Source organism: Oncorhynchus kisutch, linkage group LG13 (genome assembly GCF_002021735.2).
Source record: "Oncorhynchus kisutch isolate 150728-3 linkage group LG13, Okis_V2, whole genome shotgun sequence".
NCBI classification, from domain to species: domain Eukaryota; kingdom Metazoa; phylum Chordata; class Actinopteri; order Salmoniformes; family Salmonidae; genus Oncorhynchus; species Oncorhynchus kisutch.
The window spans coordinates 68110833-68135667 of record NC_034186.2 but is presented as its reverse complement, the minus strand read 5'-3'; the positions used below and the strand labels follow the sequence as shown (position 1 = coordinate 68135667).

At 43.6% G+C, this 24835-nt stretch overlaps 1 protein-coding gene across 2 annotated transcripts in view; it reads right to left on the bottom strand.

Annotated features, from left to right (window-relative positions):
- The window catches only part of grik2 (glutamate receptor, ionotropic, kainate 2), a 262114-nt gene that overhangs the window by 82104 nt on the left and 155175 nt on the right, over positions 1 to 24835 (bottom strand). For both annotated transcript variants that reach the window (XM_031787057.1, XM_031787058.1), the window contains exons 13-14: positions 21340 to 21458; positions 18281 to 18498 (exon numbers count right to left, since the gene is read on the bottom strand). In XM_031787057.1, coding sequence (XP_031642917.1) covers positions 18281 to 18498; positions 21340 to 21458 — 337 coding nt within the window. The remainder of the gene's footprint in view (positions 1 to 18280; positions 18499 to 21339; positions 21459 to 24835) is intronic.

The window sequence follows — 24835 nt, the reverse complement described above, 5'->3', positions numbered from 1 at the left end:
CTGATAACTACTTTGAGGAAAAGTGTACTTACTATGTCTGTAATATGTGGTTGTCCCACCAAGCTATCTTAAGAATGAATGCACTAACTAAAAGTCGCTCTGGATAAGAGCATCTGCTAAATTACTCAAATGTAAAATGTACCCCAAATGTATGTTGCTGATGACTCGGATGAGTGCATGAGCAGATTTTAAGAGCAGGACAAGACACCTTTTTGACTGATGACAGACATAAGGGCAGGCATGTACGTGATAGGCCTATCTGGTTTATATGATTATGATGGTTCTTGACTTAAAGTCATAAAGTGTATTTTCTTAGTCCAAGGAAAGTGACACAGGATGGTCATAATGCTTCATGACAGTGATTATTCTAAGTTATTTAAACTACGATGGAAAACAAACATGATTGTAAAGAATACATTAGAACAACAACAAAGGATTTAAGAGACAAATGTTCAAACACTGTTTTTATTGCACATGTATGTACAGTATGTGCCATTGCAGGCTCGTGGCCCCACTCCAATTTTATTTTACCTTCATTTAACTAGGCAAGTCAGTTAAGAACAAATTCTTATTTTCAATGATGGCCTAGGAACAGTGGGTCAACTGCCTCTTCAGGGGCAGAACATCAGACTTGTACCTTGTCAGCTCAGGGTTTTGAACTTGCAACCTTTCAGGTTACAAGTCCACCGCTCTAACCACTAGGCTACCCTGCCGCCCCAAATGAGCTCTCTGAATCGATTTGAATGTGTCCAACGCCCTCATTAGATGAAGTGGATGTTAATGCCTCTGTGGAAGCCCTTCCTCTTATGAATCTATTATTTCTACATTGTGATGCTAATAGCTGTTAGCCCTGATCCACAAGCGCAATACAGAGAGTACCAAGTCATAACCTCTAATCAGCCAAGCACCTTCAGGTCCCTCTCACCAGAGGCGTCATGCCCATAGATTTGTCCTGTTTATTTATTTTTTAGATGCTAAATGAATTACTAAACATAAATTTTTAAGCCTACCTTTTGTCAGAGGTATATTTTTCGGAGGGGGCACACTGACTGGACTTGGCAAAGAGTACCCCCCCCCCCCTCCTATTTTCCCTAGTAAATGGTTCCTTCCAAAGTGCACCACAGAGCAAAGACATGCTAGGCAGGGCGCTAAATACACTAGTGCTTGCAGACAGTATCGTCAGTGGAAGAGGAGAGACAGTTTCAAGTGACAGACACAGCGTCTGATTTGATTTTAGCTGCCTGTGATGGGCAGGACTCGCAGGAGGTATGTTTGTAAATTAATTCGATTTTGATAGAGCTATGTAGCATATTGATTCCTTATTGATTAATAAATAAAATGTAATTTTTTTATGTAATACTAGCCACCTAGCTTTTTATGAAGTTGGCTTTAGCTAGCCAGCTAGATAGGTTCCCGATCTCCCAACCTCAAAACCAGCTACCAAGCCATTTCAGGCTATTAATCAAGTTAGAGTCACTTGTTTACCCAACTTAGCTGGGATGCCTGCTGGCATGGTTGCTAGACTTTAGAAAAGTCTAAATTGCTTTAATTCTTAAAGAATCAATGTGCATCATTCATTAAAATGACAATTGAACAGGTAAAGAGGTATGCTTTAACCTATGCAGAAAAATAGACGTAGACATATCCTTAGGTATAATGATTATGGCTCTAGACTGCAGGAAAAAGTTATTTTCCAACAAGTTTCACTCAACCAGGTGAAAGCTGTGTACCACCCCCCTCCATCCTCACGTACTTTATGCCTTCTCTAAAATAAAGGGTACATGACGCCCCTGCCTCTCACCTCAGACCCACTCAAGGCTTTCCAGGGGAGGAAATGTGAGTCACTGCCTGCTTGGCCACAGTCTAATCCTGAATCATGTAACTTGGTAAATAATAACAATTAAGGATCATTTGTCTCTTGCCTTTATGAGGTAATGTTGCTCTCTTCAGTGTGCTATTTTTCAGCAGTGAACTTGATGTAAACTGTTTTATATAGGTAGTGTACTGCAAAGCAGGAAGTGAATACTTGTGTGAGTATAAATGTGCGTGTGTGTGCGTGTGCTTGTGTGTGGATATGTCCGCATGTGCATGTGTGTGTATGTGCACACGTGTGCCTGCGTGTGTGTGCTCATGGCTGTGTGTGTGTCTGCGTGTGTGTGTGTGTGTGTGTGTGTGTGTGTGTGGATATGCCCGCATGTGTGTGTATGTGCACACGTGTGTGTATGTGCACACGTGTGCCTGCGTGTGTGTGCTCATGGCTGTGTGTGTGTCTGCGTGTGTCTGCGTGTGCGTGTGTGTGTGTGTGTGGATATGTCCCGATGTGCATGTGTGTGTATGTGCACACGTGTGCCTGCGTGTGTGTGCTCATGGCTGTGTGTGTGTCTGCGTGTGTGTGCACGTCTGTGTGTACATGTTCTTGTTTTACACATGGCCTTGAGAGAGAGGCCTTTCTCGGGGAGGTTGAGTGATGGCGTCGTAAGAAGCAGATGGATGGACTGAGATGCATCCTCTCCCTGGGGTCTCCCTCCCAACACAGACCACCAGCATACTCTCTATTGTTAGGCTTGTCAACACGTATTGCTCTGCAAAGTGTTTTGCATATTTTTCAAAGAGCCTGTAATCAAAGGCATGGATATAGAGGAAGAAAACAGCTTACAGTTCTGTCACCACAAACAACACTTATTATCTGCGTAGACGACTTTTGACAGATATTTTTTTACGATACATTGTTGACACTGAACGGTAGAGCTCATAAAGACAAAACACAGGAACAATTCCCAAGTCCAGGAAACACGTTCTCCAGCTGCAAAGGAAAGGGGATTGTGGTAGTAATGTAATACAGGTTTATGATATCATGTTATATTGGTTTATGTTCTAAGATTAAAGATACATCAATCACGAAAACATATAGCACTACAAAACGACAACGCACATTACAAATTGCATTTCCTTTTTTTCAGAAATGAAAACTTACATGGAATCTTAATGAAGTAGAACTATTCCGCTTTATAAGAGCTTCTACTTTAATCTGATCAATTAGTGTCTTGATTGAATCAGATGTCTATCTCCTGTTTCACCAACTAACTGATCCAGAGGGATCACTGTCTATACAATAGGAGAGCATTGCCAGGATCACTGTCTATACAATAGGAGAGCATTGCCAGGATCACTGTCTATACAATAGGAGAGCATTGTCAGGATGACTGTCTATACTATAGCAGAGCATGGTGAGGATCACTGTCTATACTATAGAAGAGCATGGTGAGGATCACTGTCTATACTATAGAAGAGCATGGTGAGGATCACTGTCTATACTATAGAAGAGCATGGTGAGATTAACTGTTAATACAATAGCAGAGCATGGTGAGGATCACTGTCTATACTGTAAGACAGCATGGTGAGGGTCACAGTCGATACAATAGGAGATCGCTGTGAGGATCACTGTTTCTACTATAGGAGAGCACAGTGAGGATCATTGTCTATACTACAGGACAGCATGGTCAGGATCACTGTCTATACTAGAGAAGAGCATTGTGAGGATCACTGTCTATACTATAGGAGAGCATGGTCAGGATCACTGTCTATACAATAGGAGAGCATTGTGAAATCAAAATCAAATCAAATCAAATTTATTTATATAGCCCTTCGTACATCAGCTGATATCTCAAAGTGCTGTACAGAAACCCAGCCTAAAACCCCAAACAGCAAGCAATGCAGGTGTAGAAGCACCTCCTATACTGAGGATCACTGTCTATTATATAGGAGAGCATGGTGAGGATCACTGTCTATACTATAGGAGATCATGGTGAGGATCACTGTCTATACTATAGGAGAGCAATGTCAGGATCACTGTCTATAAAATATTGGAGCATGGTCAAGATCACTGTGTATACTATAGGAGATCATGGTGAGGATCACTGTCTATAATATAATATTTATACCTTTTATTTAACTAGGCAAGTCAGTTAAGAACACATTGTTATTTTCAATGACTGCCTAGGAACTGTGGGTTAACTGCCTTGTTCAGGGGCAGAACGTTGTGAGGATCACAGTCTATATTGGGGCGGCAGGGTAGCCTAGTGGTTAGAGCATGGACTAGGAACCGAAAGGTTGCAAGGATCACTGTCTATACTATAGGAGGGCATGGTCAGGATCACTGTCTATAAAATATTGGAGCATGGTTAAGATCACTGTGTATACTATAGGAGATCATGGTGAGGATCACTGTCTATACTATACGAGAGAATGGTGATGATCACTGTCAATACTATAGGAGAGCATGGTCAGGATCACAATCTATACTATAGGAGAGCATGGTCAGGATAACTGTACATACAATAGGAGAGAATGGTGATGATCACTGTCTATACTATAGGAGAGAATGGTCAGGATAACTGTCTATACAATAGGAGAGCATGGTCAGGTTCACTGTCTATACTATAAGAGAGCACGGTGAGGATCACTGTCTGTACATTAGATGAACATGGTGAGGATCACTGTCTATACTATAGGGGAGAATGGTCAGGATAACTGTCTATAAAATATTGGAGCATGGTCAGGATCACTCTCTACACTATCGGAGATCATGGTGAGGATCACTGTCTATACTATAGGAGAGTATGTTCAGGATCACTCTCTATACTATACGAGATCATGGTGAGGATCACTGTCTATACTATAGGAGAGTATGTTCAGGATCAATGACTATACTATTGGAGAGCATGGTGAGGACCACTGTCTATACATTAGATGAGCACGGTGAGGATCACTGTCTATACTATAGGAGAGAATGGTGAGGATCACTGTCTATACTATAGGAGAGCATGGTCAGGTTCACTGCCTATACAATAGGACAGAATGGTGATGATCACTGCCTATTATATAGGAGAGAATGGTGAGGATCACTGTCTATACTATAGAAGAGCATGGTCAGGATCACAGTCTATACTGTAGGAGAGCATGGTGAGGATCACAGTCTATACTATAGGAGAGCATGGTGAGAATCACAGTCTATACTATAAGAGAGCACGGTGATGATCACTGTCCATACAATAGGAGAGAATGGTGAGGATCACTGTCTATACTATAAGAGAGCATTGTCAGGATAACTGTCTATACCATAGGAGAGCATGGTGAGTATCACTGTCTATACTATAGTAGAGCATGGTGAGGATCATCGTCTATACTATAGGAGAGCATGGTGAGGATCACAGTCTATACTATAGGAGAGCATGGTGAGGATCACAGTCTATACTATAGGAGAGCATGGTGAGTATCACTGTCTATACTATAGTAGAGCATGGTGAGGATCACTGTCGTTTCTATAGGAGAGCATGGTGAGGATCACTGTCTATACTATAGAAGAGCATGGTGAGGATCACTGTCTACACTATAGGAGAGCATGGTGAGGATCACTGTCGTTTCTATAGGAGAGCATGGTGAGGATCACTATCTATACTATAGTAGAGCATGGTGAGGATCACTGTCTACACTATAGGACAACATGGTGAGGATCACTGTCTATACTATAGGAGAGCATTGTGAGGATCACTATCTATACTATAGTAGAGCATGGTGAGGACCACTGTCTATACTATAGGAGAGCATGGTGAGGATCACTGTCTATACTATCAGAGAGCATGGTGAGGATCACTGTCTATACTATAGGAGAGCATGGGGAGGATCACTATCTATACTATAGGAGAGCATGTTGAGGATCACTGTCTATACTATAGGAGAGCATGGTGAGGATCACTGTCGTTTCTATAGGAGAGCATGGTGAGGATCACTGTCTATAATATAGTAGAGCATGGTGAGGATCACTACCTATACTATTGGAGAGCATGGTGAGGATCACTGTCTATACTATAGTAGAGCATGGTGAGGATCATTGTCTATACTATAGGAGAGCATGGTGAGGATCACTATCTATACTATAGTAGAGCATGGTGAGGACCACTGTCGTTTCTATAGGAGAGCATGGTGAGGATCACTATCTATACTATAGTAGAGCATGGTGAGAATCAGTCTATGCTATAGGAGAGCATGGTGAGGATCACTGTCTATACTATAGGAGAGCATGGTGAGGATCACTATCTATACTCTAGTAGAGGATGGTGAGAATCAATCTATGCTATAGGAGAGCATGGTGAGGATCACTGTCTACACTATAGGAGAGCATGGTGAGGATCACTGTCGTTTCTATAGTAGAGCATGGTCAGGATCACTGTCTATGCTATAGGAGAGCATGGTGAGGATCACTATCTATACTATTGTAGAGCATGGTGAGGATCACTATCTATACTATAGTAGAGCATGGTGATGATCACTGTCTACACTATAGAAGAGCATGGTGAGGATCACTGTCTATACTATAGAAGAGCATGGTGAGGATCACTGTCTATACTATAGTAGAGCATGGTGATGATCACTGTCTACACTATAGAAGAGCATGGTGAGGATCACTGTCTATACTATAGGAGAGCATTGTGAGGATCACTATCTATACTATAGTAGAGCATGGTGAGGACCACTGTCTATACTATAGGAGAGCATGGTGAGGATCACTATCTATACTATAGGAGAGCATGGTCAGGATCACAGTCTATACTGTAGGAGAGCATGGTGAGGATCACAGTCTATACTATAGGAGAGCATGGTGAGAATCACAGTCTATACTATAAGAGAGCACGGTGATGATCACTGTCCATACAATAGGAGAGAATGGTGAGGATCACTGTCTATACTATAAGAGAGCATTGTCAGGATAACTGTCTATACCATAGGAGAGCATGGTGAGTATCACTGTCTATACTATAGTAGAGCATGGTGAGGATCATCGTCTATACTATAGGAGAGCATGGTGAGGATCACAGTCTATACTATAGGAGAGCATGGTGAGGATCACAGTCTATACTATAGGAGAGCATGGTGAGTATCACTGTCTATACTATAGTAGAGCATGGTGAGGATCACTGTCGTTTCTATAGGAGAGCATGCTGAGGATCACTGTCTATACTATAGAAGAGCATGGTGAGGATCACTGTCTACACTATAGGAGAGCATGGTGAGGATCACTGTCGTTTCTATAGGAGAGCATGGTGAGGATCACTATCTATACTATAGTAGAGCATGGTGAGGATCACTGTCTACACTATAGGACAACATGGTGAGGATCACTGTCTATACTATAGGAGAGCATTGTGAGGATCACTATCTATACTATAGTAGAGCATGGTGAGGACCACTGTCTATACTATAGGAGAGCATGGTGAGGATCACTGTCTATACTATCAGAGAGCATGGTGAGGATCACTGTCTATACTATAGGAGAGCATGGGGAGGATCACTATCTATACTATAGGAGAGCATGTTGAGGATCACTGTCTATACTATAGGAGAGCATGGTGAGGATCACTGTCGTTTCTATAGGAGAGCATGGTGAGGATCACTGTCTATAATATAGTAGAGCATGGTGAGGATCACTACCTATACTATTGGAGAGCATGGTGAGGATCACTGTCTATACTATAGTAGAGCATGGTGAGGATCATTGTCTATACTATAGGAGAGCATGGTGAGGATCACTATCTATACTATAGTAGAGCATGGTGAGGACCACTGTCGTTTCTATAGGAGAGCATGGTGAGGATCACTATCTATACTATAGTAGAGCATGGTGAGAATCAGTCTATGCTATAGGAGAGCATGGTGAGGATAACTGTCTATACCATAGGAGAGCATGGTGAGTATCACTGTCTATACTATAGTAGAGCATGGTGAGGATCATCGTCTATACTATAGGAGAGCATGGTGAGGATCACAGTCTATACTATAGGAGAGCATGGTGAGGATCACAGTCTATACTATAGGAGAGCATGGTGAGTATCACTGTCTATACTATAGCAGAGCATGGTGAGGATCACTGTCGTTTCTATAGGAGAGCATGGTGAGGATCACTGTCTATACTATAGAAGAGCATGGTGAGGATCACTGTCTACACTATAGGAGAGCATGGTGAGGATCACTGTCGTTTCTATAGGAGAGCATGGTGAGGATCACTATCTATACTATAGTAGAGCATGGTGAGGATCACTGTCTACACTATAGGACAACATGGTGAGGATCACTGTCTATACTATAGGAGAGCATTGTGAGGATCACTATCTATACTATAGTAGAGCATGGTGAGGACCACTGTCTATACTATAGGAGAGCATGGTGAGGATCACTGTCTATACTATCAGAGAGCATGGTGAGGATCACTGTCTATACTATAGGAGAGCATGGGGAGGATCACTATCTATACTATAGGAGAGCATGTTGAGGATCACTGTCGTTTCTATAGGAGAGCATGGTGAGGATCACTGTCTATAATATAGGAGAGCATGGTGAGGATCACTGTCTATAATATAGTAGAGCATGGTGAGGATCACTACCTATACTATTGGAGAGCATGGTGAGGATCACTGTCTATACTATAGTAGAGCATGGTGAGGATCATTGTCTATACTATAGGAGAGCATGGTGAGGATCACTATCTATACTATAGTAGAGCATGGTGAGGACCACTGTCGTTTCTATAGGAGAGCATGGTGAGGATCACTATCTATACTATAGTAGAGCATGGTGAGAATCAGTCTATGCTATAGGAGAGCATGGTGAGGATCACTGTCTATACTATAGGAGAGCATGGTGAGGATCACTATCTATACTCTAGTAGAGGATGGTGAGAATCAATCTATGCTATAGGAGAGCATGGTGAGGATCACTGTCTACACTATAGGAGAGCATGGTGAGGATCACTGTCGTTTCTATAGTAGAGCATGGTCAGGATCACTGTCTATACTATAGGAGAGCATGGTGAGGATCACTATCTATACTATAGTAGAGCATGGTCAGGATCACTGTCTATGCTATAGGAGAGCATGGTGAGGATCACTATCTATACTATTGTAGAGCATGGTGAGGATCACTATCTATACTATAGTAGAGCATGGTGATGATCACTGTCTACACTATAGAAGAGCATGGTGAGGATCACTGTCTATACTATAGGAGAGCATTGTGAGGATCACTATCTATACTATAGTAGAGCATGGTGAGGACCACTGTCTATACTATAGGAGAGCATGGTGAGGATCACTGTCTATACTATCAGAGAGCATGGTGAGGATCACTGTCTATTCTATAGGAGAGCATGGGGAGGATCACTATATATACTATAGTAGAGCATGGTGAGGATCCTCGTCTATACTATAGGATAGCATGGTGAGGATCACTGTCTACACCATAGGAGAGCATTGTGAGGATCACAATCTATACTATAGTAGAGCATGGTCAGGATCACTGTCTATACTATAGGAGAGCATGGTGAGGATCACTATCTATACTATAGGAGAGCATTGTGAGGATCACTATCTATACTATAGTAGAGCATGGTCAGGATCACTGTCTATACTATAGGAGAGCATGGTGAGGATGACTGTCTACACTATAGGAGAATATGGTGAGGATCACTGTCGTTTCTATAGGAGAGCATGGTGAGTATCACTGTCTATACTATAGGAGAGCATGGTGAGGATCACTGTCTATACTATAGGAGAGCATGGTGAGGATCACTGTCGTTTCTATAGGAGAGCATGGTGAGGATCACTGTTTATATTATAGGACAGCATGGTGAGGATCACTGTCTATACTATAGGATAGCTTGATCAGAACGACTGTCTGTAGCGCAGGATAGCTTGGTCAGAACGACTGTCTATATTGTAGGATAGCTTGATCAGAATGACTGTCTATTGTGTAGGATAGATTGATCAGGACCATAGTCTGTACATGAGGATAGCTTGATCAGGACCATTGTCTGTACATGAGGATAGCTTGATCAGGACCGTCGTCTGTACATGAGGATAGCTTGATCAGGACCGTAGTCTGTACATGAGGATAGCTTGATCAGGACCGTAGTCTGTACATGAGGATAGCTTGATCAGGACCATAGTCTGTACATGAGGATAGCTTGATCAGGACCATAGTCTGTACATGAGGATAGCTTGATCAGAACGGCTGTCGGTAGTGTGGAATCGCTTTGTCAAAACCACAGTCGGTACTGGAGGATATTTTGGTCAGGATTACTGTCTGTACTGGAGGATAACTTGGTCAGGATCACTGTCTGTACTGGAGGATTGCTTGGTCAGGATCGCTGTCTGTACTGGAGGATAACTTGATCAGGATCACTGTCTGTACTGGAGGATAACTTGGTCAGGATCACTGTCTGTACTGGAGGATAACTTGGTTAGGATCAATGTCTGTACTGGAGGATAGCTTGGTCAGGATCGCTGTCTGTACTGGAGGATAGCTTGGTCAGGATCACTGTCTGTACTGGAGGATTGCTTGGTTAGGATCACTGTCTGTACTGGAGGATAACTTGGTCAGGATCGCTGTCTGTACCGGAGGATAGCTTGGTCAGGATCACAGTATGTACTGGAGGATAGCTTGGTCAGGATCACAGTCTGTACTGGAGGATAGCTTAGTTCAGTACTGCCTGTATTGTAGGATAGCTTAGTTCAGTACTGGCTGTATTGTAGGATAGCTTAGTTCAGTACTGGCTGTATTGTAGGATAGCTTAGTTCAGTACTGCCTGTATTGTAGGATAGCTTGGTTCAGTACTGCCTGTATTGTAGGATAGCTTAGTTCAGTACTGCCTGTATTGTAGGATAGCTTAGTTCAGTACTGCCTGTATTGTAGGATAGCTTGGTTCAGTACTGCCTGTATTGTAGGATAGCTTAGTTCAGTACTGCCTGTATTGTAGGATAGCTTAGTTCAGTACTGCCTGTATTGTAGGATAGCTTAGTTCAGTACTGCCTGTATTGTAGGATAGCTTGGTTCAGTACTGCCTGTATTGTAGGATAGCTTAGTTCAGTACTGCCTGAATTGTAGGATAGCTTGGTTCAGTACTGTCTGTATTGTAAGATAGCTTAGTTCAGTACTGTCTGTATTGTAGGATAGCTTAGTTCAGTACTGTCTGTATTGTAGGATAGCTTAGTTCAGTACTGCCTGTATTGTAGGATAGCTTAGTTCAGTACTGCCTGTATTGTAGGATAGCTTGGTTCAGTACTGCCTATATTGTAGGATAGCTTAGTTCAGTACAGTCTGTACTGTAGAATAGCTTGGTTCAAGACTGGTGACTCATCAGTACCAATAAACTCACTGCTGATTACTGGAGAGTCCTCAAGGGCTCAGCGACAATCGTCCTCAAAAAAAAAAAATTTTTTATGAAAGAGAAAGAAAGTGGAAATAAAGAAGAAGACAAAATAGAGAGAGGGAAAGAGAGAGCAAGGGAAGGAGAGAGAGCGTAATGGAAGGAGAGAGAGCAAGGGAAGGAGAGAGAGCAAGGGAAGGAGAGAGAGAGCAAGGGAAGGAGAGAGAGCAAGGGAAGGAGAGAGAGAGCAAGGGAAGGAGAGAGAGAGAAAGGGAAGGAGAGAGAGCAAAGGAAGGAGAGAGAGCAAGGGAAGGAGAGAGAGCAAGGGAAAGAGAGAGAGCAAGGGAAGGAGAGAGAGAGCAAGGGAAGGGAAGAGAGAAATATGCAGAGAGTAGGCAAGGTTAGAGGAATGGGAGAGCTGGACATAGATTTAATCTAATACTGCAATACCTCCACACAACAAATTTCAAAAACCGATGACGCCAGTATCAGGGCTGTTAAATAGAGAGAGATTGAAAAAAGAGAGTCAGTTCCACAAACGGAGGGGCAGAAAGCATTGAAGGGCAGAGGGAGTTCAGGTAAGACTGGCTCTGCTTTGCTCAGCAAAAACCCCACTGCAGATGGGTTAGATGTCTGCATGGAATGGAGCAGAGAGGCTAGTGAACGGGTAGAGCCTAAAATACACACACACACACACACACACACACACACACACACACACACACACACACACACACACACACACACACACACACACACACACACACACACACACACACACACACACACACACACACACACACTAGCCAGGAGAGGAGCCACAATGCTTTTTGATGTGATGGGGCTGGCTGGGACGTATGTGACAGATACCAGGATGCTTCAAAGCTACGATGATGTACTATGGAGGCAACCAACACAAAAGAGAAGAGGGAAGTGTCTCATCTCAGTCAGGGTTCTGGGAGTTGTGGGCTAGCATAACCCAGAGAGCCAGGCTATCCTGAGAGGCAGTGGTTAGACTGAAGGCTAGATACAGCTTCACCCTCTGGACTGGAGGCAAGTATCAGAGACTACATTTGAACCAGAGGAAAACAGTGTGAAGTAGAGGCTTAATCATCCAACTCTAGTCTTTTTTTACACATTCCAAACACTCTTAGAAAAAAATGCTCTATCTAGAGCCTAAAAGGGTTATTTGGCTGTCCCCATGGGATAATCCTTCGAAGGACCCTTTTTTGGTTCCAGGTAGAACCTTTTTGGTTCCATGTCGAACCCTCTGTGGAATGGGTTCTATATGGAACTCAAAAGGGTTCTACCTGGAACAAAAATGTTCCACATTGAACCAAAAAGAGTTGTCCCTGGAATCAAAAAGGGTTGTCCCTGGAACCAAAAAGGGTTGTCCCTGGAACCAAAAAGGGTTGTCCCTGGAACCAAAAAGGGTTGTCCCTGGAACCAAAAAGGGCTATCCCTAGAACCAAAAAGGGTTGTCCCTGGAACCAAAAAGGGTTGTCCCTGGAACCAAAAAGGGTTGTCCCTGGAACCAAAAAGGGTTGTCCCTGGAACCAAAAAGGGTTGTCCCTGGAACCAAAAAGGGTTGTCCCTGGAACCAAAAAGGGTTGTCCCTGGAACCAAAAAGGGCTATCCCTAGAACCAAAAAGGGTTGTCCCTGGAACCAAAAAGGGTTGTCCCTGGAACCAAAAAGGGTTGTCCCTGGAACCAAAAAGGGTTGTCCCTGGAACCAAAAAGGGTTGTCCCTGGAACCAAAAAGGGCTATCCCTAGAACCAAAAAGGGTTGTCCCTGGAACCAAAAAGGGTTGTGCAAGAAGAAGTATGGGAGAAAAAAGTCTGACAGGAAATCAACCTGGGTTCAAATTAGCTGAATTGTGAGGATAGATTGTGGAAGGTGAATAACAGTATAATTGCTGTGATGATACAGTAGGGGAATTCTGCTGAACTGAAGGAATGCAGCAACATACTATACAGCACAGGCCTGTGGGGCTGAGGAGCGTGAACAACACCCACTGTCCTCCCCTTCTATTCCTCCTGTCTTCTCCTGATGTTCTCTCATTCTCCCTCTCCTCTCTCATCTCCTCCTGCAGTATCACACTCATCATCTCAATAAGCTCTGTCTGCTTTTCTCTTTAAATCATTATTCTGGTGATGCCACACTCTCCGCATTGACAGCCGTCTCACAGCTAATGCAGAACAACTCAGCCCCATAACCAGGGGCGATCTTGCTCCTCATCGCCGTGGCGACGCCAGGTGCCTACCTCCTCGCTGAGGTGCTAGGATTCCACCTGCGTAGGGATTACATAAATGAGGTGAAATAATAGCATTGCCAGGGTCCTTAATAGGACGTGATATGTTAGGTAATAAGAGATACACAGTGGTGTGTGCTTTTTGAATAATTCAGTGGATGGATAGAATGGATAGAATGGAGTGGCTGGAAAATTAGAAAAGAGGAGGGAGAGATGTGTAATTCGGACACTTCAGAGAGTTACCCCATGCTGGTATTTTCATAATAAGCCACCATTATCCATGTATTTTTCCAGAGTCAATAATTACTCAAACGGCAGGCATTACATTTTTTTCCTGTTGTTGAATAGTAATAAGGACTCACATGCGTGTACCGATAGGACGCATGGGGAGATAGTAGCTCCGATTTGTACTGTCAAAATGCTCACCAAAACAAACAAACTGTTATGAACTGTTACAATTTGTTGTTTAAAACGTAGATTTGCTTGAAACGAATGTAGAGTCTATCGTGTCAGATATGCATATACAGGGCGGCCGCGTGGACATACAAGACAACAAAACTGGCCTTCTGGAAACAAAGGTGCAAACTTTAGAAGATGAACTGGATCAGCTAGAAAACAGATTGTGACAAAATAATATGAGAATATTGTCCCTACCGGAAGACGAGGAAAAAGGGGACATTTCCATCTACGCGATCAAGCTGATATCGTCGGAGGATCTGGAGCATTGCCATCGGATCTACAGAGTTCCAAACTGCCTCTGGAAGCAACGTCAACACAAGAAGTGTTTGTCGGGAGCTTCAAGAAATTGGTTTCCATGGCCGAGCAGCTGCACACAAGCCTAAGATCACCATGCGGAATGTCAAGCGTCGGCTGGAGTGGTGTAAAGCTCCCCGCCATTGAAACAGTGGAAACGTATTCTCTGGAGTGATGAATCACACTTAACCATCTGGCAGTCCGACGGACGAATCTACAGTAGGTTTGGCGGATGCCAGGATAACGACACCTGTTCCAATGCATACAGTAGTGCCAACAGTAAAGTTTGGTGCAGGAGGAATAATGGTCTGGGGCTGTTTTTCATAGTTCGGGAGATGCCCTTTAGGTCCAGTGAAGGGAAATCTTAAAGCCACAGCATACAATGGCATTCATTCAACTTTGTGGCAACAGTTTGGGTTAGGCCCTTTCCTGTTTCAGCATGACAATGCCCCCATGCACAAAACGAGGTCCATTCAGAAATGGTTTGTCGAGATTGGTGTGGAAGAACTTGACTGGCCTGCACAGAGCACATACCCCAACCCCATCAAACAACTTTGGGATGAATTGGAAAGCAGACTGCGAGCCAGGCCTAATTGCCCAACATCAGTGCTCGACCTCACTAATGCTCTTGTGGCTCTTGTCCCCGCAGCCATGTTCCAACATCTAGTGGAAAGCCTTCCCAGAAGAGTGGAGGCTGTTATAGCAGCAAAGGGGGGCCAACAAAAATATTAATGCCCATGATTTTGGAATGAGATGTTCAACAAGCAGGTGTCCACATACTTTTAGTCATGTAGTGTTTGCAAGGATATAAAATTAACGTGCAAAACAACAAATAATGGCAAAAATATTACTCTCGATCTACAGCAATCCTTTAAAACTGGACAACAAAAATATGAAAAACTTAGGATGCCTAATAAGTTAAAACAAATTACAAATATGCAAAGATAACTTTAATCCACTACTCAACAATATGAAAGCAGATCTAATTAAATGGGGTAATCTTCACATACATTTTACAGGCACCGCTGCCAAAGCGCTTTTCGGTCGTACCAATTACTCCAGCGAAGACATTCTTTAAATAAAGTATAGTCGGTCATCAAAATACTTTATACAGGCAAATACATTCATAGAATAAAAAGGACAGGTTTCCATCTTCTTAAGTCGGATGTTTTTAACCTTCCAGACTTGGAATTGTATCAAGTCGCTACCCAAGGCTTTTACTTGTGACATGTAGTTATATGGACTAAAGAGGGTACATATTGAAGACGCTTGTGCTCATCCCCAAAATTGTTTTACGTGTCTATTTTCAAAGGGTAAAGCTAAGAACATCAACAACTTCATAGTTAAGAATGTTAAAACAACATGGAAAAGAAAATGAAACATATTTTAGAAGAACTAATACCACTTACCAAAAAACACAACCTTATGGAACAATCCTTGGATAGTTTTTCAGAATTCACCCATAAATTGTTCCACATGGAAAACTAAAAAGGCATAGAAACTGTAAATGACTTTGTAACAGGAAATAAATGTAATTTCCAGGACAGAATTAAAAAGTAATTTTGGACTGACCAATGTAGTTTCAAATCCATGCAAAAAGTTACATATCACAAAATGTACATTTTAAATATTTTGGACATCAGAGCAACCTTGAAGGATTCTTATTTGAGCCAGAACATGATGTTCATAATGATAGAGAAGACAAAACCTTGCAGGGAACATATCCAACTGACAATCTCTTAGAAAAAAAGATGAACTATTGGAAAAAAGAACTGATGTTAACATAAGATGGAGGGAAGGTTGGAGCATAACTAACAAAAATACAATTAACAAAAATGTATGCTTAATTCAGTATAAACTAATGTATAGAATTTAAGAGAAAAAAAATCACACAAGCACAACGGCCGAGTGGTGTATTAAGTGTAAAACTAATAATGACTCAATAGTGTAGTTGATGAGATGGGGGTGTGTGCAAGTGGGTCTGGGTAGGGGTGATGTAGTTGATGTTTGTATGATGTTGTCATTTGTATGTGTATGTTTTGTATTGTTTATAAAATAAAATCTTAAAAAATATATTTTAAAAAAGTAATAAGGATATACGATGCCTGTCTGAATGCCTGCAGTACAGAGAACAACGCTGAATCGATGAGGACTCTCAATCATTTTGGTCAAAACATTCATCAATCCGTCCATCAATCAGTAACCTAGGTCTAGGAGGGGACAATAGAATCATGCCTTTCAGAGAAATGGTACTTCAGTTGGATCCTCTACATCTGTGGATTGAATCCTTCTGATGACCGTGTTGGCAACAAACAAAAATGATTCAAGCAAACCAAAGTATTGTTCAAATCAAATCAAATTGTTCACATGTGCCGAATACAACAGGTGTACACCTTATTGTAAAATGCTTACTGTTGTGTTTGGCGCATGTGACAAATATCATTTGATTTGAACAATACTTTGCTTTGCTTAATCATTTTTTAATAACATTTTTCTTTGCAATTGTTGCAATGGAATGTCAGCATAAGTAACCTTCTCCACCAGAACAGACTGTATGTGCTCCCTGATGCCAACTGTTGTTTTCAGTCATTTGTTTATGGAATGGTAAAAATACTATTTAAAGCGTTGCTATCACCGTGCCATATTAGCTTCAGTAATTAATAGGTGTGTGTGTGTGTGTGTGTGTGTGTGTGTGTGTGTGTGTGTGTGTGTGTGTGTGTGTGTGTGTGTGTGTGTGTGTGTGTGTGTGTGTGTGTGTGTGTGTGTGTGTGTGTGTGTGTGTGTGTATCTGTTAAAGAGAGAGGGAGAGAGAGTATGCATGTGTTTTCATGTGTATGTGTCTTTTGAGAATGTGTTCACACACCACACACATACATACACACACACCACACACACACAGAGCTGATAAAAATGAAGTGTGAAAATAAAGAAACACCAGAAGCCATAAAGATCCATTGCAGCATTCTGAGAGACAGATTTTCCCTCCATCTGGCATAGAGCTGTCCGTGCATCGCAGCGGTGGGGATACGATACGATAGACAAACAGTGCAGAATAATCAGAGAGACACAGCAGGGAGATCTTGTGAGAATACTGTAGAATACCCTAAAACACTGCTGGCTTAATAAGATACCCTTGATATGCTGCAGTGATTCCACATGATCAACCACTGAGGAGAGGAGAGGAGAGGAGAGGAGAGGAGAGGAGAGGAGAGGAGAGGAGAGGAGAGGAGAGGAGAGGAGAGGAGAGGAGAGGAGAGGAGAGGAGAGGAGAGGAGAGGAGAGGAGAGGAGAGGAGAGGAGAGGAGAGGAGAGGAGAGGAGAGAGCTGGCGAGAGTGAACACAGAAAAGCTATACTTTATTATAAACCAGGTGGTTTGAGTCCTGAATGCTGATTGGCTGAAAGCCGTGGTATATCAGACAGTACACCACGGGCATGACAAAACTTTTATTTTTACTGTTATAATTACGTTGGTAAATAGTTTATAATTGCAAAAGGATTTGTGATATATGGCCAATATACCACGACTAAGGGCTGTGTCCAGGCACCAAGCACTCTGCATTGCATCATGTTAAGAACAGCCCTTAGCCGTGGTATATTGGCCATTTACCACACCTCTTCGGGCCTTGTTGCTGCAGCCAATTTCACAGGTAACACAAAATACAGCTGTAACACAACTAATGGTTATACGTTCAAGTCTTTATTCTGGAACACTCCATTCTATTGTCATGGGAACTTCTAGCTGTCACAGATTTACTTTGGACTTAACAGCTATTTATGGATTTACAGTTGATCTAGAATTCTGCAGATTCATCTGAGCTCTTCGACAATGTATTTACCAATGTATTTGTCTTTTTCCTTACATGTCATTACATTTACAATTGCCTCCAAGTATTCTCTAACCATGTGTCCTTTAGTGGTGCAACACTGTATGATTTGGTGGACTGATTGATGTATCCTCGTACAGTAGATGCACAAATACATGGACTGATTGCTTGATGGCCTGGTTGATAGATGAATAGACTGATAGATGGCCAGTATGGCACCATGCCCTATGGCACCATGCCCTATGTGACCCACCTTGAAGAAGGTCATGGTGGATCCCTCCTCCACCACTCCATACTCTATCCTGGTCTGCTTGGCCAGGTCGTCAGCTGAGTCGATGGGCGACTCCATCCTCTCCACAGTGAGGAAGGCAGCCAGGTTGGCCGTGTAGGAGGAGATGATTATCAGGGTGAAGAACCACCAGATGCCTCCTACGATCCTGGTGGACAGGGCTTTGGGCATTAACTCAGAGCCTGGTCGGGGGCGAGAGGAGAGGAGCAGAGAGAGGGGTCAGCCCCGGCAGGGTCCTGGAGCCAAGAGGAGATACCCAGCAACAACCACCAGAGGACCAGGGCCAGCCCAGACCTCGGCATCCTGCCGGGTCACAGACAACACGCACATGCACACACACTTGACGCAGGCACACGCACATACACACGCACACACCCCCTGGGCATCTAGGGCGGCAATGCATGTTTGGCCCTGTGATGTGCATCCGGCCACATGGTGGCAGATTGAATCAGGCTTTTACTGTGTGGTCTGGCTGCATATTATTTTAGCATTCACTCACACTGGAGCAAACTGTTGATACACCAAAGCTTCTCTTCTTTTGAGGTGCTTCATCTGAAATCACATCTGACTCAAAATGCCTGCATGTAGATGGTTAGTTTCCAGGCTATATGCTATTCAGAACTTTTGCCTCTTAGTGTGTTCTTGAGGAGGGGTCTGTGTGAGTGGGTGGGGTGAGGTCTTCCTCTGGGGGCGTTGATTGAGGTCTGACTGGGCAGCAAGAAGATCATTCTCCTCAAGTAGTTCAAGGCAATTTAAAGCTGCGATCTCGCACATTCACTCAAAGGCAATGAACTGTGGGAAAGATAGGAGGATAAGAACTCCACTTCTCTCCTTAGGTGAGACTCAATCTCCCACTCATCTCACTCTGCCTCTGCAGTGCCTCTTATAACTTTCTCCCAGTCTGGGCAGTGAGCCGTCACTCAGGGAGAAATATAGTGAGAGCAGAGACCTGACAGCCTCGTCCAGTAACATCTGAATTCATGCCCAAAGCCCTGTCCACCAGAAAGAGAGAGAGAGAAAGAGCGAGAGAGAAAGAGAGAGAGAGAGAGAGCACTGTGGAGGGGAACAAAGAGAGACACACTGCAGTCAACCCGCTCCACACATCCACCCTCACATCCTCTCCCCCCACTCTCACATGTCTCTTCCCATATCTCTTCTCACTCCCTGATTCTCCTCACCCCACCACCACGCCCCCCACCAGCCAGACACACAGTGTAACATGATTCAACAGCCACACCATCATTACCCAGGATGCCTTGCAGCCCACACCGCTCATTGGTCAAAGCACTCAAATTAGGAAAAAAAGACAAACGATATGAAAATAAACTCAGAGAAGACACAGTAGCAAGACACATGACATGACCAGGGAAAATAGAGACAGCTTTGTGTTCAGTGGAACAACACTGTCTACCAGCTCAGAGACCTTACCCCGTTGAGGCCATTCAACTCTATGTGACAGACCGACCGCCCGGGAGCGGAGCGCGTCAGAGCCAAAGCAACTGAACCTGGTTGGGGCTGACTGTCATGTACCCAAGGTAACGTCATGTCCAAACTGCACATCCCACAGTTTTCTGGGGGCGGGGCCAAGCCGCGGGAGCAGGGGAGCCTCTCTACAGTGTAGGCCAGCGTGGGCGTCACAGAGACGCCATGCAGACGGGCACAGTGTGCTCCTCTGTCTCAGTCTCGTCCCTTAAAACCCTCCTGCCCTACAGCCACATCTTCTCAACTACAGGACTTAACACCGTTACATTGACAGTTACAGTATATTCTACAGCATACTTTACTACATCAGATACCCTGGCAGACCCTTGACAAACTTATGAATACATTCCAGCAAGCTCTAGAATATCCATTACACATTTAATATGGCTTAATATGACAGAAGATAACATTTCTCATGCAATGATGCATCTTTAACCTGTGCAATATGTAGAATTGCCTAACACAAATACAGAGGGCAAAAACCTACCCAAATGGGTGACTTCATTATACCCACCTGCACAAGGTGGATTAGAGTCCCAAGGGTTCTAACTGGAACATTTTGTAAATTTCTATTAGTTACATATTAACTTACTCTTACAAATCACAGTATACAAATTATTATACCTGCAAAATAATCACTCAGTCAACTTCATTTAAATGAAGACTTGCATGCTAACTCATTGCATGCAACCAGCCATCAACAAGGGCCAGGAAAAGAATGTCAGATTCATATCTGGGCAGAACTTTGCTGAGGAAAGTCAGTCCCTTCTATGTTCCATTCCATGGTCCAGATCAGATGCAGGGCAGACCCAGGCCGTTTTAACCATGCTGCAGACCTTCCTGTCATCATCGCTACGGTACCGTAACTAACGCAACTTTCAAGTATGTATTACAAAATGCAACAGATCTGGTCTTTGCATGCAGTCTCAGTCGAGATTACAAGTCTAAATGAAATCATTTCATTTAATGTGATGCCGTACCGCAGTTCCTTTTGTTTTGTTTTGCTTTTCTCAATCTAAAGACGCAGACACTAGTTGAGAAGATATGGCATCGGTTTGGCAGAAGGAAACAAAACCAGACTGAGGCAGGCTAAGAGACAGCACACTGTTTTAACTCTCATTCTCTCAACTCTCTCTGCACCTAGCTCTTTACCTTCTGGCACATGGGGGATAGGACTTACCTGTTCTGGAACCTGTGGGGAAGGGAGGGAGGCAGGTGGGGTGGGGTGGGGTTGGGGACAGAGGAGGGGTACAGTAGATGGGAGATAGGAGAGGGTGGTAGATCATGCAGGAACAGGGAGGAAAACACCTGGCTCTCCTATCCTCATTCACCAATCACGCTCATCATTCCTAATCTCAAGATCCCACCCAGCCAATCCACACCACACTGTGGACAGACGCAACCAAACCAGTCAGTCAGTCTGCTTCCAGCTACATGCACAGAGGCCCCCATGCATGGTCGTGGGCCTGGTTAAGAGCACGTTTGTTCCCCCAGGAAAATAGTGGGATGTGTGCTAAAGGGGGGCAGGCAGAGGCGTCTACCTTGCTGCATGAGAGCTCCAACTCCGAACCAGAAACTATTTAGCAGGGTGAAATTGTTTTCCACTACATCTGAGTCAGGGTTGCAGGGGTGGGGGTTATACCACTCGTAGGGACTAAACCTGTGGCAATCGACAGAGAACACACACATACACACGTTTATTTCACTTGTGTTCAGCACTAATAGAACAGACAGACAGTGTTACAGACCAATACTGGCTTGACTTGGCTTACCTGGAGAGATAGGGAAGAGAAACAAAAGTTAGTTAGTCATTGATCACAACAACAAGATGTGATACTTTGGCATCTTGATATTGGGAAAATGTACCACATATATTGCCCTACAAGGTAATGCGAGAAATTGTTATTGTAAGCTGATATATTTTAGTTGTTGTTATGACAATTCATCAATTAGAGTGTAACATGACGGTTAAATGAACAAAAGCTGACAAACAGCAAGATGACATACATCATCACTTTATATGTCACCCAGGTCTGCTTTGTTATTATCTCTTCAACTGTATCATCTCAACTAGATGACAGATGAAGAATTTAAACAGCCCTTGGGACTGTGGAACGTCTTCTCACCACTTGTCAGCCCAAAACACACTGCTCATGTTGACATGCTCATATCAAAGGCATTTAATCAATGGGATCTGAAAATAACTTAAATGTCACTTGAGAAAAGCACTAATAATCCTTATAATCTACAGATTGCATTCAAATTCAATACATCAAATAGTTCATTTCCATCATGTCTGCCTGTCTGTCTGTCTGTCTGACTGCCTGTCTGCCTGTCTGCCTGACTGCCTGTCTGACTGCCTGTCTGACTGCCTGTCTGTCTGCCTGCCTGTCTGTCTGTCTGACTGCCTGTCTGTCTGTCTGACTGCCTGTCTGTCTGACTGCCTGTCTGACTGCATGTCTGACTGTCTGTCTGACTGCCTGTCTGACTGCCTGTCTGACTGCATGTCTGTCTGTCTGTCTGACTGCCTGTCTGCCTGTCTGTCTGACTGCCTGTCTGACTGCCTGTCTGTCTGTCTGTCTGTCTGTCTGTCTGTCTGTCTGTCTGTCTGTCTGTCTGTCTGTCTGTCTGTCTGTCTGTCTGTCTGTCTGTCTGTCTGTCTGACTGCCTGTCTGTCTGTCTGTCTGTCTGTCTGTCTGTCTGTCTGTCTGTCTGTCTGTCTGTCTGTCTGTCTGTCTGTCTGACTGCCTGTCTGTCTGTCTGTCTGTCTGTCTGTCTGTCTGTCTGTCTGTCTGTCTGTCTGTCTGCCTGTCTGTCTGCCTGCCTGTCTGTCTGACTGCCTGTCTGCCTGACTGCCTGTCTGACTGCCTGTCTGACTGCCTGTCTGACTGCCTGTCTGTGCTGTGCGGTACTCACTCCCACTCACTCCGCTCTGCTCCAACTTCAGCTCAGCTCACTCCTCAAGCAAAGAGATTTCCCATTTATTCACGTTAAATAAAAGTGACATTACATTAGTAAAGGTTGATTGGGCTACAATTAAGCATCTCGACCCCATTTGGTTGTGCTGTAGTTGTGGAATCGTAGGAGCAATATCTTAAGCCAGGCCTCTTTTTTCCCCTGGTTTAAGTATATGACAAATCAAATTGAATAGTCGATGGATGTGTTCTGTGGACTTGACTCTCTAGAAACTTTTAAATTCCCAAAAATCTAAATTCCACAAGAATATCAAACGGGAAAACAATCTGATGTTGCAGAGAAACAATTAAACAGTTGACAATCCAGCATGGCTACTTGTCAGGGTAGTATATCATTTGTTTTTGGGGTGGCTTAGATATAAAGTTATATATTGGTGACAGCTATATATTGTTATATATTGGTGATAGCATTAAGACATTATCAATAATAATGTCTTAATGATACCATTAAGACATTATTATTGATAATATGACAGCATCAGAACATGCACCAATGTCATGAATAATGGGCTTGGCCATTATAATGTGGTTAGTACACGCTCCCTATCCCCCATGTCACACTCAAGGGGGTATTCTAGTCCAGCTCCAAGACCGCTGAACGTCCTTTAGATCCCACCATTCCTTGCTTTAACACAATCCATGGCCCTAAATCAATCTGTCTACTCAATTTGCCCCAGATTTGCTTGCTTGTCAGTTTGCAATTCCAAATTGAGTTCATGTGAACTGTGACCTTGGCAAGACGTATGTGACTAGTGACTGGTGCCCCCGGCTGGTCCCCCTTAGTGGAGATCCCGCTGAGCAAAGCCAATTACCACACGCCAGGAACACGGATGAGAACACGGATGAGCCAGCTTGTCATCCTACATCCGTAGCTGGCCTGAGGAGAGGGTGGGGTAAGAGGCGGGAGTTACCTCACCGCGGTGGGAATACTAAAATAATCCTGTCACCGTACGACGAGAACCACTAGCAGCAGCTTAACCTGTCTCTGAAGGTGGAGCTGCCCGGCCGCTCCGGCAGCCCCATCCCATTCAGTTAGCTGTCAGTTTGATCCAATTACACCGCCCTTACGTTATCTCAGGTCATCAGAGCCACAGAGGGAGAAACTTTGAGTAAGGTCACCGCTGAGCGGAGAGAGAGGAAGAGAGAGAGAAGGGGGGGGGGGGGGAGAGAGAGAGAGAGAGAGAGAAGGGGGGGAGAGAGAGAGAGATAACCACAGACAGACGGGCGGGAGGATGGAGGGCAGACAGGCAAGAAGGGAACTCAGCAGCAGAGAAGAAACAATGGCAGGCTTTTATCTTTTTATAAGGTCATCCTGCAGAAAACTCAACAGATGATACGCCTGATAACACCAATGTCAGGGGAGAAGAATGAACACAGAGAGAGCGCTAGAAAGGGGCTGTTGCAGGTCTAGTCTCTTCAATTCTAAATGACTGGGGAAAAGACAAGGCTCTATATCTCTATAGGCTTTATATGAACCTTCCAAGCCATCAACAGCGTTCCAATGGGGCTGTTGCCGTATTCCATACGGCTTGAAAAAATACATTTATACATGTCTGTCTATACACAAACCTCAATCAAATGCTGTTGTTTACTTCTCTTTCCAGGATGATAAACAAATCTATATCTGTATTGTAGCATTGAGAGGCCGACAAACTGTTTTACATGGGGCTTTTGAGAGCACACTGAGACTCGTTGTAGTAATGGAGGAGAACTGCAGAAGAGTCTAATAGAAATTCCATTACAACCCGTTCCCCTTCTACAAATGTAGAATAAGGGATGGGAAATGTCTGTTATATGAGCATGTTGTAACATGTTGCAGTTAAGGGTATTAGACTGTGTATTGAACATATGATATACTCTGTTTCACAGTAACACAAACAAAGGAGAGACTGTGTAATATTGAGGCAGTCTTCTTTCCACCAAGCATGTGACAACAAGATGTAACAATAGTAGGAGACCACATAATTAAAAGATTGGCCGACAGAAAGAGAGAGAATCCTGCATAAATTTGGGGATAAATTGTTGACGATAAGAGAGCTCATTCGCTCCTCTGCAGGTTTTT